This window comes from Arachis hypogaea, chromosome 20 (genome assembly GCF_003086295.3).
Source record: "Arachis hypogaea cultivar Tifrunner chromosome 20, arahy.Tifrunner.gnm2.J5K5, whole genome shotgun sequence".
Taxonomy (NCBI): Eukaryota; Viridiplantae; Streptophyta; class Magnoliopsida; order Fabales; family Fabaceae; genus Arachis; species Arachis hypogaea.
This window is the reverse complement of record NC_092055.1, coordinates 19,376,299-19,396,726: the sequence shown is the minus strand read 5'-3', so window position 1 is coordinate 19,396,726 and position 20,428 is coordinate 19,376,299. Positions and strand designations below refer to the sequence as shown.

Below are 20,428 nucleotides of genomic sequence, written 5' to 3'. Positions count from 1 at the left end.
GAATTGAGATTATGAATGTGCGTATTAATTTTTTGGCGCCGTTACCAAGGAATGAACAATCACGATTTCGTGCACCGCAAACCTATTGGATTTGGTTCCAAAGATACACAAGATACTGGAGGACTAGCGGAGTTTTAGGTTGGTCAGCAGTTTCAGGATAAAGAGAAGGTTGTGTTAAGCGTGAAGACCTATAGCATCTGACGTAGGGTTCAGTACAAAGTGGTGGAGTCTGATTATCATAAGTACTATGGAAACTATAAGGAATTTGGTAACGGGTGGGCATGGTTGTTTCGGATCAATCTCTACTAGCATAGAGGTATTTGGGAAGTAAAACAGTACAATAGACCTCATACTTGTTTGGCCACATCAATATCGAGTGATCGTAAGAGTCTTGATTATCAAGTGATCTCGGCATTTATACTGCCTGTGGTTAGAGTTGATGCTACCGTGTGTATCAAGGTACTGCTGAATGCAATAGCAGCACATTTCGGTTTTAGACCGACTTATAGGAAGATTTGGTTGGATAAGTAGAAGGTCGTGGCACAAATATACGGAGATTGGGATGAGTCATACAATGAGTTGCCACGATGGGTACTAGGTGTGCAGATGACGATGCCGGGTAGTATTGCAGTGTTGAGGACCAGTCCCGTGCGAGTTGGTGGGCAGGTGGATCAGTCGCATGCCTATTTTCATCGGCTTTTTTGGACATTTCCACCATGTATTGAGGCCTTCCGATATTGCAAGCCGTTGGTGAGTAATGATGGGACCCACTTATATGGAAAATACGGGGGTACATTACTCGTTGCGATTGCTCAGGACGGGAACTCCAACATCCTGCCTGTTGCATTTGCACTTATGGAGGGTGAAAATGCTGAGTCATGGTCATTTTTTCTATCCCATCTCCTCCATCACGTCACTCTGCAGCTGAGTATTCTAGTGATATCGGATCGGCACAACGGTATCAAGGCCGCACTTGAGGCTCCCGACGGAGGTTGGCTACCACCTGCTGCATACCGTGCATTCTGCATTCGACATGTGGCCGCAAATTTTGTCCTGACTTTAAGGGCAAGGATGCACGTAGGCTTCTGGTGAACGTGGCATATGCCAAGACTGAGGTTGAATTTGATTACTAGTTTGATATTCTATGAATTGAAGACCCTGCCATGTGTGATTGGGCTAACAAGATTGAGTATGCAATGTAGACTTAGCATTGGGATGAAAGGAGGAAATTCGGATATATGATGATGAATATCTCTGAGTGTGTGAACTCAATACTGAATGGAGTGAGGAACCTTCCTGTTCTTTCACTGGTGAAGTCCATGTACGGGAGGTTGGCCGAGCTGTTTGTTCGCAAGGGGAGAGAGACAAAGGCCCAGTTGGGAACCAGACAGCAGTTTAGTCAGTATCTGGTGAAGGCTATAGAGACTAATTTGATGGCGTCAAGGTGTTTCATAACGACTTTGTATGACAGGAATAATTTTGAGTTCACTGTCGCCGATACCACGCCTATTAAGTCATTCTCACTTGGTAGTTATAGAATGTCACTCAGGGCACAAACATGTGACTGTGAATATTTCTAGGCACTTCATTATCCATGCTGTCATGCCCTAACTGGTACGCCACGTCCTGCAGTGTAATCGTGCACTCCCCGAATGACATATGAAATGTGTGTGTCTCCAGACGCCATTTTTCCATAAATGCACTCACCAACGGCTCATCCAACCTAAACCAAGTCTCGTTCAACCTCATAAGATAGTATAAACCGGCCATCCGCAAGTACAGAATGATTCTCTCATCCAGGCGCATACCTTGCTGTCGTTTCATGCTACCGATACATCGGTTAGGCTACATAAACAACACAACAAATTGTCTCTGACGAACACATCAAAACATATATACATAACAATATCGACTAATGCATCTCTTAATCCAAATGATGCTATAAATGCAACCAAATAATGCCATAAATGCAACCAAATAATTTTACGGGTACAAACACAAAATAAAATATATATTCAACAAACTAGGCCACATAAAAATAAGTTTAATACTAATAAAATATTTTTATTAATAACCCAAATCACAAAATCAATTCCATTGACTACTCTTACTCTAACTAAGTTTCACTACACATTATCTTCACTACTCATATTTTTCTACTTATTTGTAACCACTATCCAAATTCGAACTTACTCGGCCAAACCTCTAGAGATTATTAAGCCACTAATTTAACCACTCTATCTAGTTTAATAATTGTAATAATGACTAGCGTTAAAAGAGACGAAAAAACATTAAAATAAAACATTTAATACTATTTTTGAAAGAAAATGTATACACTAACCTCTTCATTGATGACACCAGCAATATGGGCAACTCCGTCCAAACGATAAAGACGGTTTGGGTTATCTCTCATCAGGTGATTTTTCAAATGTTGGAATATTTGGACTGAGGTTTCTCTGGGATTTAGTGGGGAAGGATTTTGGATTTGTGATTCAAATGAGCTCAATTCGATTTCTATTTATAGGGATTCTCCTAGTAAATCTAATTAGACTCGTTCAAATTACCATGGGTAGGAAACCATGTGCAACTCGAAACAGCCATAGTCGAATTACTATGGGTAGCACATTGGGAGTAAATCGAAACAGGTTGTTTTGAATTACTGTGTGCTCACGTGCATAGCTAAATGGAAACGGGTTGATTAGATTTAGTAGGATAGGATGCAAGCATGCATAAATCGAACCAGTGTGTTTTGATTTACATAGAGAATATCTAAATCTAGTCTGACTCATTCGATTTACATAGACAAGTAATTGGAAAGATTCATGTAACGTTTAATTGCACGTTTTATCCTAAAATATGTATTGAACACATTTTTTACACATCTACAATGTTATAATACACTTTAAAAATTAATATTCAATTAAAATATTATTTTTATTTTTTATGTTAAAAATAATTTCTGACATTTTCAAATACCAAAACATTGAACAAATGACTTGACACTAAAGTTAGTTTTTTGCTCTTGTTACCAATTTCGCAGAGGACGAATGTAACAAAATTCGATACTCTAATACTTCGAAACAAAAAGAAAAAAAAAGGGAAATAATCTTAGATTTTTATAGAAAAAATTATGTAAAGTATAGGACATTTACGACCTATATAATTGAAAGTATTAGGAGATTATAAGTGGTGGTAAACAATTTTGGATATTGAAATTGAAATAAAGTTATATTTAAAAGTAGTTAGGATTAGATTAAAAAGGTTATATAAGAATTTTTTTTATAGTTTTTCGAGACTTAAGTAATTTTATTTATCGAAATTTATTTTTATAGTTATAAATTAATTTTAATTTTTTTATAATCAAAATATTAGTATTATAATTTTTTATATTCAATTTTAATACTTTATTCTTTTAAAAAATAAGGACCGATTTGAGTGGTACCGAAAATTTCAAATACCAAAATTAACATTATCTCTGTAAAAAGTATAAACACGAATTTTATTTTTGTATAGAATAAATTACCATTTGTATCCATGAAAGATAGAGACGCTGACAAATACACCTATATGAGAATAAAACAACAATTGTAACCACAGAAGATGACTTCTGTGTGTCAAGAGTACCCTAACGGACCAATTACGTAACCAACGTCTGGGTACTCTTGGCACACGGAGGCCATCTTCCGTAGTTACAATTGTCGTTTTATTTTTATATAGGTACATTTGTCAGTGTCTGTATCTTTTATGGGTACAAATGGTAATTTATTCTTTTTGTATATTGAATTATGAGTGATAAAATCTTTAAGAGTATTTATCTATTTTGATCCTCAAAGAATTTCGGACCATACACTTTAGTCCCCAACTAAAATTAATTACTCGATTAGTCCCTAACAATTAATTCCATCAGTCACTTAAGTCCTTTGCTCCGTCAACTCTAACAGAGGACAAAATAGTCCCTGACAACTCTAACAGGGGACAAAATGGTCTCTGAGCTTCTCTGTTCGGAAACGACACTATTCTCCTCCAATTTCCATCATATCTCGCATAACGCTAACAGTTTAACACTGTAACTTCAAGCTATACAATGCACACTCTACAATTTCAATGTTCACAAGAAGAAAAATTCTCAACTTGTTCTCAACCAATTCATACTCAGAAAACAATGACTATGTCTATCAAGTACTTGTCGTCTTCGATGGATCCCATGAATCTAGACAGCAAATCTGATTTGTTAAGACCCGTCGTCATCGTCGCCATCTCCCTCTTCCTCTGCCCTATCATTTCCATGACCACATTGTCCACCACTTTGATCGCTTTCTTCAACTTCTTCTCCGAACCAATGTTTAGTAATCGCTTCAGTTTCCATATGAGCGGTAACGGTGACATTTCTCGTTGTACTGATAGCTTGGATGCTAGGTAGAAACTGTCTGCCAACTTGAACTCCGAAAAGAAGGAATGAAGCACTCGGGGTCCATTGCAAATGAGAATTTGCATATGATGTCAAAAGAGAATCTTCTCATGATATCCTAATGTCCAACAATATATATTGCTTACCGAAAAGTAGAGAAAAGCGTACTCTTGGGGTAGTTGTGGAATTTGGTCTTGAGGATGTGGTGGACGTTGTCGAGGTTGGAGGTGATGCTGTTATCGAGGACGTGGAGGTGGATACTTTTGGTGGGTGAAGTGCGGAGAAGGTGAGTGTACCAGTCATAGAGATTTAGGAAGTATGTGGTCCATGACATGTTGAGGTAGGTGCGACACGCGTGGCAGTTACATCATGACTTGATCTTGGAGTTGAAGAGGAGGAAGAAAAATATAGAAAAGAAGATTGTGAAGGTGAAGAAAGAGAGTATCAATGTTAGGATTATGCGAGATATGATGAAAATTGGGAAGAACAGTGTCGTTTTCGAACAAAGGGGTCAGGGATCATTTTGTCCCCTGTTAGAGTTGTCACGGATTATTTTGTCCCCTGTTAGAGTTGTCAGGGACCATTTTGTCTTCCGTTAGAGTTGACGGAACCAAGGACTCAAGTGACTGACGGAATTAATTGTTAAGGACCAATCGAGTAATTAATTTTAGTTAGGGACTAAAATGTCTGACCCGAAATTTTTTAAGAACCAAAATGGATAAATACCAAGGTTGCGAGAATCGGACCGGTCAATAAACTGGTGAGGTGACTGGTTCACTGGTTTAATGGTTCAACCGGGGTTCAACCGGTTTAATTAAATATTAAATAAAATTATTAAAAATTTAATATATAATTTTAAATATTTAAATTTCAATAAAATTTAACCTAATAAAATTTAAAATTTAAAATTTCAATCTATAACCTAATAATAAAAAATAACAAACAATTGAAACAAATCAGTAATAATCATTAACCATTGAATTTGCAAACATAATCATAATTTAAATTTTGAAAAAACATAATCATAATTTGAACAAACAAACAGAATTACAAAAATATTATGAAATCAAACAAATAGATTATGAAATCAAATTGCAGTAACAAATTAAAAACAGAACAAAAACATAATTTAAAACTTACAAAAACAGAATAAAAAAACTTGATTAATTCATTTAATTAACAAAATTAAAAGCTAAAATGCAAAAGACAGCAGCAATCAACAAAAATTAAATGCAGAAGACAACAATGAAAAACAACAATTAACTCAGACAAACAAGCAACAATCAACATGATCAAATCCAAAAAAAAATAGCAATTAACTCCCAAAAATGAAAACTGAAGCAGGGCAGGGATCTGCTTACAAACTCAGAAATTCATAAACTCAAGCTAAGAAGAAATTAGTAAACTTAGAATCAGAAATCAGAAACCAAATAAAAGTACAAAAACAAGCAAAATTAAATTGAAGACCAGCAGCGAAGGAGGAATCCAAGTGACGGCGATGGAAGAAGGGAAGTGAGCTCAGGCACAGAGGGGATTGAAGACACGCTTGACGCACGAGAGAGGGGGATCGACGATGAGGACGGACCGATGGAGACACGATTTCAGGGTGGCCAACGACGACGAAGATAGAGAAAGGGCTCGACAGTGACAGAGAGAGACGACGGCGAGGGGAAGAGAAACGATGACAGCGACGAGTATACCTTCACCTTCCACAGGCGACGATTCTTGATGCCACCACGGTCAGTTCCACTCGGCGGCGACAGCACCCTCTATCCGTTCGGCGATGAAACCTAGCGACACGAGGAGATGGGATCCAGGAGAAGAGGATCGGCGACGACGAGGCTGGACGCTGGTTGATGAGACGAGTTCGTCGGCGACGACGACGTTGGGCATTGGGCCGTGGCTCCTACTGCTGTTGGCTGGGAAGAAGAAAGAAAAGGGGGCTAGGGTTCCGTGGAGTGGAGAGAGACATGGGGGAGTGGGTCTTGTCTTGTGCGTAAGTGAGAGAGAGAAAATGGGGGAGGGTTTATATATATATATATATATATATTATTTTTTTAATTGAAAACAAGAAAAAAACTGTTCGGTTCAAACGGTTTACCGGTTAATCGTCGGTTCGACCGATTTTCTGCCAGACGATTTTACACTTCAACCGAACCGACTAGATGACCGATTTTCAATTAATCCGGTTGAACTGGCTGATTCGATTCGGTTTTCAGAACAATAATAAATACTCAATCTTTAAAGATGATATCAACTATGTATTATACGTTGTTGTGGGTGTTTACAAAATGTTAATGGTATTTTAGTTTTATATAATTAAAATAATATTTATTTACAAAATATCAGTGACATTTTATTTTTTAATAATTAAAAATATTTTTTATAAATTTTAATGATATTTTATACTACTATTATAATAATGTTAAATATTAAATTGATCAAATATTATTGTATTTTACACTGAAATGATTGCTACCTACAAATTTTAACCTAAAAGCACACTCATTTGAATTTATTCCGAAATCAAATTCATAAAGTCAGCGAAAGCTAGCAGTACTGCAGTCTCCGGGGCAGCCTCCACTGAAACTATAGCTGTAGTACACGTAAACAAAACCACACGTGCCAATCCTAGTGTTCCCTATTTGGTTGTTATCCTTTCATTTCCCAGAAATAACATAGTAAGAGAAAAGAATTATATTTTATACCCAATTTAAACGCTCAAGCCTCAAGTGCTTAACAACGTCACCAACTTCGTTATTCCATCTTATTTGTTTCCAACACTAATCGAATAACCTCACTCTCTAACAATCACCACACCTTTTCCTATCTTCCTTTCTTTTTTCTTTTTTCAACGCCGTTGAATATGTCCAATCCCAAAAATCAGTCTGAGGATCCGAATTCTCCGGATCCGAATTGGAATTCGGATCCACAACTCCCGCTCCGTAACCTCGCACAGATCCGAACCCGACTCGATTCCCTCCATCGCTTTTTATCGGAATCCATCACCTCCAACAACCCTCTCTCCGGCGACCAATCCGCTGCCGTCTCCGATCAAATCGCCTCCGCCATCCACCAAAGCATCGCCAACGCCTCCGCCCTCGTCTCCTACTCTAAAACCTTCCACTCGCCGGGTTCCACTCCCGCCGCCGCGCCGCCGTTACCTAGGGTTGACCTATCAGCCAGTGTCGAGAAACTCAAACGCGCGTCGGATCTGAAAATCGAGCCGCCGGACGAGGACACCGCAACCGATGAGTTTGCCGATAGCGACGAGATCGTGGAGCTCGACGCCGTGGAGATCCTCGCGGAGCACCTTCACTTCTGCGAGATCTGCGGGAAAGGGTTCCGGCGAGACGCGAATCTGCGCATGCATATGCGCGCTCACGGGAACCAGTTCAAGACACCGGAGGCACTCGCGAAGCCGGAGAATTCGTCGTCCGCCGCCGTGCGCAGCCGGTTCTCGTGCCCGTTCGAGGGATGCAACAGGAACAAGAACCACCGGCGGTTCAGGCCGCTGAAATCGATGGTGTGTGTGAAGAATCACTTCAAGAGAAGCCACTGCCCGAAGATGTATTCGTGCACGCGGTGCCATAAGAAGAGCTTTTCGGTGCTCTCTGATCTGAAGAGCCACATGAAAAATTGCGGAGAGTCGAAGTGGAAGTGCTCTTGTGGGACCACGTTCTCAAGAAAGGATAAACTTTTTGGGCACATTGCTTTGTTTGAAGGGCATGTACCCTTGCTTGAAGACGATAATAAGGGCAAGCATGTGCAGGAAGATGATGATAGTGATCATTTTAGTGATTTGCCTGATGGCTTTTTTGATGATTTGGGTGATTTGAGCTCTTTAGGGTTTCCCTTAATTTAACTGTTTTTTCATAGAATATTAATAGGATATATAGTATAGATTTTGCATATATGTAATTTTGATACACTTGTTTAGATTTTGAGTTATATTTTTTTATTTCAGATATGATTTTTGAAATTCCATTTAATTGAATGCCATTACTTGAGGAGTGATGATGCTTGGATGTTAATGTGCCATGGTTGGGATTAATAGTAGGAACATGGCAAGTTATATGCATTTGTGTGAATATTAGTATACTAGTATCTATTTTTTTTTGGTACTCTTTGCCTCTCATCAGCCTATCTGTGTACATGCAATTAGTGTAATTGACCTAAGGTTGACTCTGGGCGATTCTTGGCTGTTTATGTACAGTACAAGATTAATGGTAAAGGTCTAGTGGACCATGGCAGAAAAGGATGTTGTCGGAGCGGGAAAAAATTGTGTGTATGGCAGTGGTAGGATGTGTTTTGTTGCTCAGAAACAGAAGTTTTCACTCTTGTTCATATGGTGCTGAAAGAAGACATCCGGAAAATGTTGGAAAGAGGGTGTCAGACTGTCAGGATATATAATATAAAAAAAATTAGGAGGCCAACTAACTAAGCTAATTCATTTTATTTTTTATTTTAAATTTAAAAAATTAAGATAATCATTTTTTTAACAGACTTATTTTTAATAACTAATTGATTAAAGTTGGCTTTATCCCAAATTAGTTTTTTAAGTAGAATCAATATAAAAATTAGAATATAATTTTAATATATTAAAATTCTTTATATAATTATTCAATTACATACTTATCTATTTAGTTTGATCCTTTGAAAAATTATTCATGTGAAAAATTTAAAAAATAATTAATTTTATTAACATGATATTATCGTAATTGAATAATACTAATATAATAATACATAATTGGATAATGCTAATATGAAAATACGTAAATAGATAATTACTTTTTATAGTTTCATCTAAAAATAAGTTCTTTTATTTTAAGCTTGTACTTAATTATTTATACTTAAAAACAATTTAACTTATATTTTGTTATTAAAAGAAGAATATTCTTAAATATATTTTAATCTGTTACTTATATCTCGACTACAGAAAGTCTTCTAATTCAGCAAAGTACAAACACATATTAACACACATAATTTCTCATTATTTCAGATAAATAGAAATATCTGTTATATATGAAGAATCAGGACTAATTCGGAGAGAGAAAGCATAGAATATTATGAACAGTTACCTAAAAAATAGGTTACCAGAGATAAATTCTTAAAACACGTACACTCGTAATTCACACTTTATAAAATATAAACCCTAAGTATACAAAGATGTACATTATTCACTTTGAATTAGGGATGTTAATGGGGCAGGGCGGGGGCGGGGGATGCCTCCCTGCTCCCCATCCCCGCCCTCAGATTTGCTCTCCATTCCCGCCCCCATTTCCCGCCGTGGGGGAATATTGCTCCCCATCCCCATTTTCCACGGGGTCCCATTTTCCGCGGGGACCCCATTCCCCATCTACATAATAGTTCTGACTAATTATTAATTTCCATATGAATAGAGCTACAAGTATCTATCTTATACAAAAACTGCAAGATTTTATACAAAAAGTCTAAATGACACGATGGTGACTTCTTTCGAAATAACGCAATGGGGGGACGCAACGATGAGCCAAAGGAAAAAGCAGTGGATGAGGTGGGAGACGCGGCAACAGAGAGGAGAATGGACACGACGACAGAGTTACGAAAAGGAACGCCGCAAATAGAAATTACGACGCGGTAAGGGTGATGGCATGGTGAGGTGTGACGATGCGGTGAGAAGGGTGACAAGGGAATGGCTGCAGAGAGGTTGGATGGAGTATGGATAGCCTTAGGGATCTCTGAATTGAAGAGGGGTTATGCAAATAAAGATTAGGAATTTTGGATTTCTATATATATATATATATATGTGTGTGTGTGTGTGTGAGAAGTGACTAAAAAACATATATGAGAAATAAACTATTAAGAATAATTCAAGGAATTCATAAATTTCGGGGAATAGCGGGGACGAGGCGGGGATCCCCGCTCGGGTCCCCACGCCTGCTTCGGGGGAATTTTGTCCCCCATCCCCATCCCGCGGAAAAAATTCCCCACAATTGGATCCCCATTCGGGGCAGTCCCTGCAGGAATCCCCGCGTCTCGGGGAATTTTGCCATCCCTACTTTGAATCCATACTACGCTCATATCTTACTTTTGCTTACTTGAGCGTCAGAGTACCTTTACAGGTGCCCACTGCCGCCAATCCTCTTAAAGCCGAGGTATATACTTCATCCTTCTCAGGCGAAGACGAGCTCAACCTTGAATAGGATGAGTTATGCACCCTACGAGACTTATTACACAGGAACATTTGGCGCCAATTGTGGGCCAAGTTTAATCTAACCCCCTCCCACCACCACCTTTTCATGCAGGTTTTTAATCAATAGCAGAAGAGTATAACTTACTTCCTCCTCCATTCACTCAGGCCAAATTACTAGCTATAGTGGCGACAATGGTGATTATTATGCCTCGGAAGTCAAAACCGTGGTAGTAGTCACCCCAACGAAAACAACAAAAAGGACAAACCCTTTCTCAAAAGAAATCATCTTCTAGATCCCCAAAAATTTTACCTTGCCGACGACGTTAAAGCCTTATGATGGGATTGGCGACCGCGACATCCATGTTACAAAATTTCATTCCATGACATTATTGAACGGTCCATCTAATTCAATATTTTTGTCATTTGTTTCCTACTTTTTTGGACGGTGCTATCTTGATTTAGTTTTCCAGTTTACTTGCAGGTTTAATATCAAGTTTTGATGAGTTCACCAATCTATTTGTCAATAACTATGCAGTGTCCAAAATTTATGTGCATGATTCTGATTACCTCAACACCATCAAGTAAGGACAACATGAAAGTCTCAAGGACTACATGACAAGATTTTCTAAGGTGGCCATAAAGATTTCAAACCTCAACCCAGACGTCTACCTACATGCGCATTGTCCTGGAAAAATTCCAAGTGACTATAACAGTAATGAAACCAAAGACATTAGCCAAGTTTCGAGAGAAGGCAACAGACCAAATTGAGATAGAAGAACTCCAACAAGTTCGGAAAGAAAAAAGGCCAACCTCAAATTGAGATGACGACAAATGAAACAAAAACCAAAATAATAACGGGCGAAAGTCATTCAAATTAACTCCAAAATTTAACATGTACACAGCCTTCAATACTAAAAAGGGAGGACATAATCAAAGGCATCCTACACTCCTAGTTGATCAAACTTCCAAACAAAGCAATGACCTACCAAGATCAGAAATATGTGGATAAATCCAAGTCCTGCACTTTCCATTAGAAATACAGACATACCACAGATGATTGTGTTATAGCGAAAGATCTTCTCGAGAAATTAGGTCGGCAAGACCTTTCGGACAAATATATTGATGGACAGGAGCAGTGCAGAAACATGGAAAAACTCGGCCAACCATCAACTACAAATGGAAGTTACAGAGATAAAAGGAAGGTAACTGAAAACCCCACAAAACCGCGTGATGTTATTAATTGTATTTTTAACGGCTTTGTAGGTGGAAGCAGTAGCAGATCTGTCAGAAAAAGGTCGTACAGGACCATGCTGTCAGTAATCGGGTTCGACCCAACCTCCACCACCAAATTGGCTATTCTAGAGATAACATTCAAACATTAGATTTCAAAGCAATGGTAAAAAATTTGGACAACCTAGTAGTTATATCTCAAGGTGGGAGACCTATTGGTAGGAAAGGTGCTTTTAGACTAGGAAGCAGTGCAAATGTCTTTTTCTATTCCACATTCTAAAAAATGAAATTAAGTGATAAGGCCTTGCAACCATCAATAGGTTAACTGGTAGGTTTCTCAGGTGAGCGAGTTCCAATACGTGATCATGTGTGGTTGCAAACAATATTAAGTGAATACTCAAACTGTAAAACCCTAGATATACAGTATTTAGTTGTGGATTGCCAAATCCTATATAATATTATCTTAGGAAGACCTTCTTTAAATACATTTGGTGCTATTATTTCTACTATACACTTGCGTGTCAAGTTTTTTGTATGCAAGACAATATAATTGTGATAGTTCACGCCGAACAGAAGGAAGCTCGACAATGCTATAATGCAAGCTAAAGAAAAACCCCCCAAAGCAACCCGAGCAACAGTACATGCATGCAGTCTATAACTCGGAGCGCTTACCTCCTCTTGCAAAGCTTGATCCCAAATCATACATACAAGACCAACCTATACCAAGAGACACCTTAACCAAAATAATACTAATAGAGGATTAAAACAAATTCACTTACAGGGGAGATGCACTACATGGACCAGAAAGGGAACAACTGAAATTGACTTACTGCGACAGAATATGGACTTGTTTGCTTGGACCTCAGCAGACATGTCTTGGATAGACCTGAGTGTCATTAGCCACAAGCTAGCGCTCAATCCTTCAATCTGACATATAGTCCAAAAGAAGAGACACCTCGGCACAGACAAAAAGTAGCATCCATGGAAGAAATTCAAAAACTACTTGATGTCGGGTTTATAAAAAAAATCTGATTTAAAAGTTGGTTAACAAATGTAGTCATGCTCAAAGAACACAATGGCAAATGGAGGATGTGTGTGGACTTCACTAACCTCAAAAATGCCTATCCAAAAGATGCATATCCTTTACCCTGTATTGATAAATGAGTTGATAGTTCATCTAGATTTCAATATTTAAATTTTATGGATACTTATTCTGGTCATAACCAAATACTTATGTATTCAGATGACCGAGATAAGACTACTTTTATCATTGACTATGGTAATTTCTGTTACAAGGTTATGCTATTTGGATAAAAAAAAATGTAGGTGCTACATATCAAAGGCTTATGGACAAGATCTTCACTAACAAATCGGACAAAATATAGAGGTATATGTAGATGACATGGTAATGAAGACTAAGTCCAGGGGCATCCATACCAACGACCTCGAAGAAACCTTTCAACAATTTAAGCTATACAACATGAACTTGAATCCAAAAAATATGCTTTCGAAGTCCATGAAGGAAAGTTTCTAGGCTTCATGTCAACTTGCCGAGGTATAAAGTCCAGAGAAATGTAAAGAAATCTTGAAAATGAGAAGTCCTCAATCAGTCAAGGAAATCCAACAACTCACTAGTCGACTAGTAGCATTATCACAGTTCTTACCTCAGATAGCCCATTGATCACATCATTTTTTCAAGACCTTAAGAAAACAGAAAGAGTTCACATGGATAGAAGCCTGCGATCAAGCCTTCACCGAGCTTAAAACCATACTATCCTCATCCCTCAATTCTCCAAAAACTAGAACATGGTAAACCCTTATACCTATATTTATCTGTTACTGACTATACTGTTAGTTCTGTCCTAATCACTAAGATGGATAAAGTGCAACAATCAGTCTACTTTGTAAGTAAGTCACTCTAGAATGCTAAACTCAGATACCCAAAGTTAGAAAAGTTAGTTCTAGCCCGTATAACAACAGCCAGATGTCTTAAACATGACTTCCAAAGTTACACTATCATAATCCGAATAGAGCATCCAATAAGGCTAATTATGATAAACCTTAGCTCACCGAAAGACTAATCAAGTGGTCTATTAAACTTTTAGAATATGACATTCAATATCCAGCTCGAGGTTCCTTAAATCCCAAGCCTTGGCTAACTTCATAGCAAAACTAACCCTCCATGATTTAACTTCCACCAATGTAACATAGACGTTATGCGTCAATGAAGCTCAAACATGTAAGGTTTTGGAGCTGGAGTGCTACTTGAAGATAACAAGGAACAATTGTGGAACAATCCCTGCAATTCACCTTCAATGCCAATAACAATCAAGCAGAGAATGAAATACTTATAGCTAGTTTCAAATTAGCTCAAAGTCTCAGTATATGTCTGATAAACCCATATTTCATGAGTTTTTTTGTGCTTAATTAGAGTGATTTATTCAACTCTTCATCTACTTATTCACATTAATTGCATGGTTTTACTTTCCCTTCCTTATTATGTCATATTGTGAAAAACATGTTTCCTAAGCTTTAAAAAATTTAATTATTTTAATTACCTTTATTTCCATTCGATGCCGTGATTAGTGTGTTGAGTAGCTTCAGGTTTCCTAAGGCTGAATGACTTAAAGGATGAAAAAGGAAACATACAAAAATGGAAGGAGAAGGCAAAACGGAGCTTTAAGGAAACTGGTATCCACGCGATCGCATGGACAACGCGATCGCGTGCCAGAAGCAAAGAAGCAGCGACGCGGCCGCATGACTGACGCGACCGCGCGCCTTGAGTAGAACACCCACGACGTGGACGCGTGACTGACGCGACCACGTGGAAAGGAAAAGCTCCAGATGACGCGACCGCGTGACCCACGCGGACGCGTGACAGAGGCCACGTATCAGAATTTACAGAATACGCCCCCAGCGATTTCTGAAGCCCTTTTTGGCCCAGATCCAAGTACAGAAAGCATAGATTAGAGGTTATAAAGTGGAGGAATGCATCCATTCAGGGAGAGCTCGCCAATTTCTAGTTTTCATGATTTAGATTTAGTTTAGAGAGAGATTCTCTCTCTCTCTTAGGATTTAGACTTCTTCTTGTTTTGGGAGTAACTCTGGATCCAGGTTTTAATGTTCTTTTATTTCAATTTTACTTTTATTTATTTGATTCCAATATTTGAATTGATTATTATAATTTAAATTATGAATTATTCCATGTTACAGATTTCTATTTGAATTAATGATATTTAAGGTATTTTCAGTTTATGATTGTTCTCTTTGATTTAAGTTGCCATTGCTTCCCATCTAAGGACACTTTTATTATTCCAGCAATTTACTTTTTCCCCTTTTGGTCTTGGTTAAGAAATCAGTGACTCAACATTATCGAACTCAACATAATTGATAATCGTTATCTTGCTACTTGATCTGAACTTCAATAATCCCAACTTTTTCCTCGGAAATAAATAGGATTCGAAGGTCAAACTAATTAGTCCCTTGACTTACCTTTGGTTCATAGGTTAACTAAGTGGAATTAAGATACAACTTTCATTATTGTTGAGAGGGATAACTAAGTTGGACTTCTAATTTCCCTTGTCTTGCCAAAAGTTGTTTTACAGTTGTTATTTATTTTTAATTGCCATTTAATTCACTCGTCATTTAAATTACTTGCTTCTCACCTTCTAAACCCCGATTACAACCTTTATAACCAATAATAAGAACATACTTCCTCGCAATTCCTTGAGAAGACGACCCGAGGTTTGAATACTCGGTTAACAATTTTTAAGGGGTTTGTTACTTGTGACACCCAAAATGTTTGTACGAAAGGGATTTTTGTCGGTTTAGAGACTATATCTACAACGCGACTATTTTTATGACATTCTTTACTGGCAGAAATCACGATCGTCAACATGGCGCCGTTGCCGGGGAACTGCTAACGTGTGCCTTATTATTGGTTATTGTAAATATTTTTCTTTTGCTTGTTTATTTATTTTTATTTTTCCTTTTTATCTTTATTTGCTACTATGAACTCTCACCCCTCTCGCTTTGAGTTTGGTTCTAATATTGTTAAAGGAAATAGAAGTTACAGCAGGAATGTGCATCAAGGTCAGACCAATCAAGGATGGATGGAACCAAGAGGATCTAATCAACCCTTTTGGCAGCAACACCCTCCGAGATATCCTGGACAAAGACCATTCTACCGTGCATACCTAGCTGAAAGACATGGTGGACAACCTTGCAACTACCAACAAACCCCACCCCGTGCATATGAACCATCCTTTCAACATAACCTCGAACCACCATACTCACAAGCTTCTCTTCACCATTCGCCATCATATGATCCTTCCTTACCCCAATACCAATCCAATCATTCCCAATCATCACCACTTTCCTTTGTATCATGTCCAAGTCTGGCAAACCGCGAAGCAGAGGATCGCCTAAAAGAAACAGTAATTAAATTTCAAACAACCATTCAACAACTGGAGCAAGCACTAATTCAATGGGCCACTAGGCGCTCAAATATACAAGGATCAACCACAGCTCCATGTGGACAGCCCGATGAAGAGCGTAGCATGAAAGAAATACTAGATGCAGTGAACCTGAGGAGAAAGCAAATTTTGGTCACTGAGGAGGCCATAGAGACCATTCTCCAGCTCCAAGCCAAGTCCGATCAGCCAGATGGTTATGCACGGGCTGAGGAGGACATGGGCCAGATGCGGTTTGATTGGGATGCTGTGAAGGCACGAATAGCTCTCGACCCTGCTGTTCCTTGGGAGATGGGTCAGGACACCACTATGCCTAGAGGGATCAAGAGAGTGTACTTGAATGATGAGGCTCGGCTATGGCATCAGATCTTGAGCAACTATGTGATGCCGAGTACTCATGAGACTGAGATCCCGGCTGCCATGATCACCCTCCTCTGGTGTGTGCTGGAGGGTAAGGACCTGTACTTGCCTCGTTTTATCCGGCATTATATGGCCAAGGTCCACGTCCGAGGCACCCTCCCCTTTCCTTATCTGGTTACACGGCTAGGCCGTCAGGCTAATGTGCCTTGGGAGGATGCCGATGAGCGACCACCAGCAGCGGACTGCAGGAAGATCATCCCTCACAGCAGGAACTTCCTTGCTTTGGGCTACAGACCACCACTTGTCACTACTACTGATGAGACAGTCCCTCCATCTGTTGGACCCTCTTCATCCACAGCTGCCCCAGCTGCCCCTGCTGCCACCACTGCACCTCCACCCGCCTCTGAGCCGGTTTATCACCTCGTGCACCGTCTATTCCGCCAGCTTGATCAGATGGAGCACCGTAACAGGCGCCAGTATGAGAGATTGGAGCGCCGCAGCAGGCGACGCTATTCCCATCTGAAGCTGATGATCAGACAGGGCGCCGACATCCCCTTCGAGCCCGACACACCATCAGAGCCATCAGAGGAGGAGGAGGATGAGCACGAGGAGGAGCCTCATTCCCAGGCAGAGACTCATCAGCAGGCAGGCACAAAGCACGCTACACCACCGCAGGAGGCCCCACATCAGCTTGAGGCTGCAGATCCGGAGATCCCGATCCAGTCAGTCCCCCCTCTACAGCAGCCAGACTCTCAGCCCACCACCGCCACAGAGACCCCAGCTACCATCCCTACCAGTGTTGACACTCCTTCACACCCGGCTTGATTGAACATCGGGGACGATGCTTCATTTTAAGTGTGGGGAGGTCGCCATCTCTGGCGTTTATTTTGGTGAACTACTACATACTTTTTCTTTTTATTTTGGATATTTTTTCTGTATTTTTCTCTTTTTCTTTTATTGTTATTTTCTGAGTACTTATATATTGCTACTTGTGTATTTTACTCTATTTTCTGCATTTTGCATTTTTTTTGTTCATATTTTAGTTATTTAGTTCATTTTAGTTATTTAGTTTAGTTTGCAATTCTAACTCATTAGTGGATCAATTAGTATAGTTTACCCTTTTTACATAAGATAGCTTAGTTATAGCTTAGTTTAAATTGACAAATATAAAAAAGAGTAAGCTAGAAACTTGAACATAATAGATTTAGATCCATAAAATCTTGTATATATAGCATTACATGATGTAGTTAAACTGACAACATTTCATCAAGGAGAAATATTAAAACTTCAAAGGCTACCCTAAATTACTTTTTAAGAGAATAATGAGAATTTTTAACTAAACCTGCATGACATACATAAGTGATAAATGATTTTTTCAGCTAGAGAACACATAGCCTGTGAATTTTGAGCTTAACTGTATGGTTACATTCAAACCATAATTTTTATTCCTGTGTGTTCCGACCTTCTTTCTTATTCTGGTGTTCTTTACTTTGTTTTAGTCTATATGTCCGATTATAGAATATAGGTACATCTCAAAATAATGATTGAGGCCATCATTTGATTTTAGCTCACTTACCCCAAATTAGCCTACCTTTTACATCACCTTTGTTAGCCCCCTTTGAGCTTTTTAAAAAAACTCCCTTATTCTATTTTAGCCAAATTACTAGCCTTAAGCAGAAAAACAAAAGAAAATCCCAAGTGAATCCTTGGTTAGCTTAAGATAGAAAATTATAAATAGAGTAAAATGTGGGAAACTTATTGGGAACATAGTTGATAAAGACAAAAGGTGAAAAAATTAAAAAGAATAAAGCAACTCAAAATTTTGGGAAGCAGGCTCATGAAAATTCAAATTAATTAAAATTACCATGTGTATTAAAAAAAAAGTTAGTTTTCAAGCATGTGAATAAGGGGATACAAAAAAAACTCCCCAATGCAAAATAAAAAGCAATGCACATGGGATAAAAACAAGAATTGAAACATGAGCATGTGACATCAAAAGCGAGAAAATAGGGAGAATAGGTAAAGAAGCATTGTTTTACTAAGTATGTATGTTAGGTGAGATCTTAGTCTAATTAAGGATTCACTTATTAGCTCACTTAGCCTTATACATATATCCTTACCCTTTGCCTTAACCCCATTACAACCTTAATTAAAGACCTCATGAGTTTTGGTATGACTATGTTCTATAATTGTTGATTGGTTAGACGAAAAACAAGGTTATAGAAAGGAAGAATAAAAAGAAGAATAGAGTGATTAACCCAATAAACACTGAGTGATTAGAGAGAAAACACGAAATCCAGTGAGGGTTCAAAAGCTCATTAACATTTATCTCTGATTGTCTTGCAAGTTTTTTTTTCTCTCATCTCATTTGCAAAAAAGTGCTTTATTATTCGAGGGTTAGCTATATATGTATATATATCTCCTTGAGAATGTGAAATAATTTGACTACATGTAGGCTTTATATATGAGTGGATGAATTAGAATTGCATGACTCATTAGGTAGATGCATTTAGCATAAGTTGCATTTCATAACATTCCATCACTTTAACCTTAATTATCTACCTTGGATTTAGCATGAGGACATGCTAGTGTTTAAGTGTGGGGAGGTTGATAAACCCATATTTCATGAGTTCTTTTGTGCTTAATTAGAGTGATTTATTCAACTCTTCACCTACTTATTCACATTAATTGCATGGTTTTACTTTCCCTTCCTTATTATGTCATATTGTGAAAAACATGTTTCCTAAGCTTTAAAAAAATTAATTATTTTAATTACCTTTATTTCCATTCGATGCCGTGATTAGTGTGTTGAGTAGCTTTAGGTTTCCTAAGGCTGAATGACTTAAAGGATGAAAAAGGAAACATACAAAAATGGAAGGAGAAGGCAAAACGGAGCATTAAGGAAACTGGTATCCACGCGATCGCATGGACAACGCGATCGCGTGCCAGAAGCAAAGAAGCAGTGACGCGGCCGCATGACTGACGCGACCGCGCGCCTTGAGTAGAACACCCACGACGCGGACGCGTGACTGACGCGACCGCGTGGAAAGGAAAAGCTCCAGATGACGCGACCGCGTGACCCACGCGGACGCGTGACAGAGGCCACGTATCAGAATTTACAGAATACGCCCCCAGCGATTTCTGAAGCCCTTTTTAGCCCAGATCCAAGTACAGAAAGCATATATTAGAGGTTATAAAGTGGAGGAATGCATCCATTCAGGGAGAGCTCGCCAATTTCTAGTTTTCATGATTTAGATTTAGTTTAGAGAGAGATTCTCTCTCTCTTAGGATTTAGGACTTCTTCTTGTTTTGGGAGTAACTCTGGATCCAGGTTTTAATGTTCTTTTATTTTAATTTTACTTTTATTTATTTGATTCTAATATTTGAATTGATTATTATAATTTAAATTATGAATTATTCCATGTTACAGATTTCTATTTGAATTAATGATATTTAAGGTATTTTCAGTTTATGATTGTTCTCTTTGATTTAAGTTGCCATTGCTTCCCATCTAAGGACACTTTTATTATTCCAGCAATTTACTTTTTCCCCTTTTGGTCTTGGTTAAGAAATCAGTGACTCAACATTATCGAACTCAGCATAATTGATAATCGTTATCTTGCTACTTGATCTGAACTTCAATAATCCCAACTTTTTCCTCGGAAATAAATAGGATTCGAAGGTCAAACTAATTAGTCCCTTGACTTACCTTTGGTTCATAGGTTAACTAAGTGGAATTAAGATACAACTTTCATTATTGTTGAGAGGGATAACTAAGTTGGA

General features: G+C 38.4%; 2 protein-coding genes across 2 annotated transcripts; both read left to right on the top strand.

Moving 5' to 3' along the window:
- Positions 1 to 612: 612 nt before the first annotated feature.
- Positions 613 to 1,092, top strand: LOC112785554 (uncharacterized). The gene has a single exon (XM_025829015.1). It carries the CDS (start codon positions 613 to 615, stop codon positions 1,090 to 1,092), a length of 480 nt encoding a protein of 159 aa, XP_025684800.1.
- Positions 1,093 to 6,754: 5,662 nt separating this feature from the next.
- Positions 6,755 to 8,532, top strand: LOC112784333 (uncharacterized). Its single transcript, XM_025827487.3, has one exon. It carries the CDS (start codon positions 7,275 to 7,277, stop codon positions 8,271 to 8,273), a length of 999 nt encoding a protein of 332 aa, XP_025683272.1. The 5' UTR covers positions 6,755 to 7,274; the 3' UTR covers positions 8,274 to 8,532.
- The last annotated feature ends 11,896 nt before the right edge of the window (positions 8,533 to 20,428 follow it).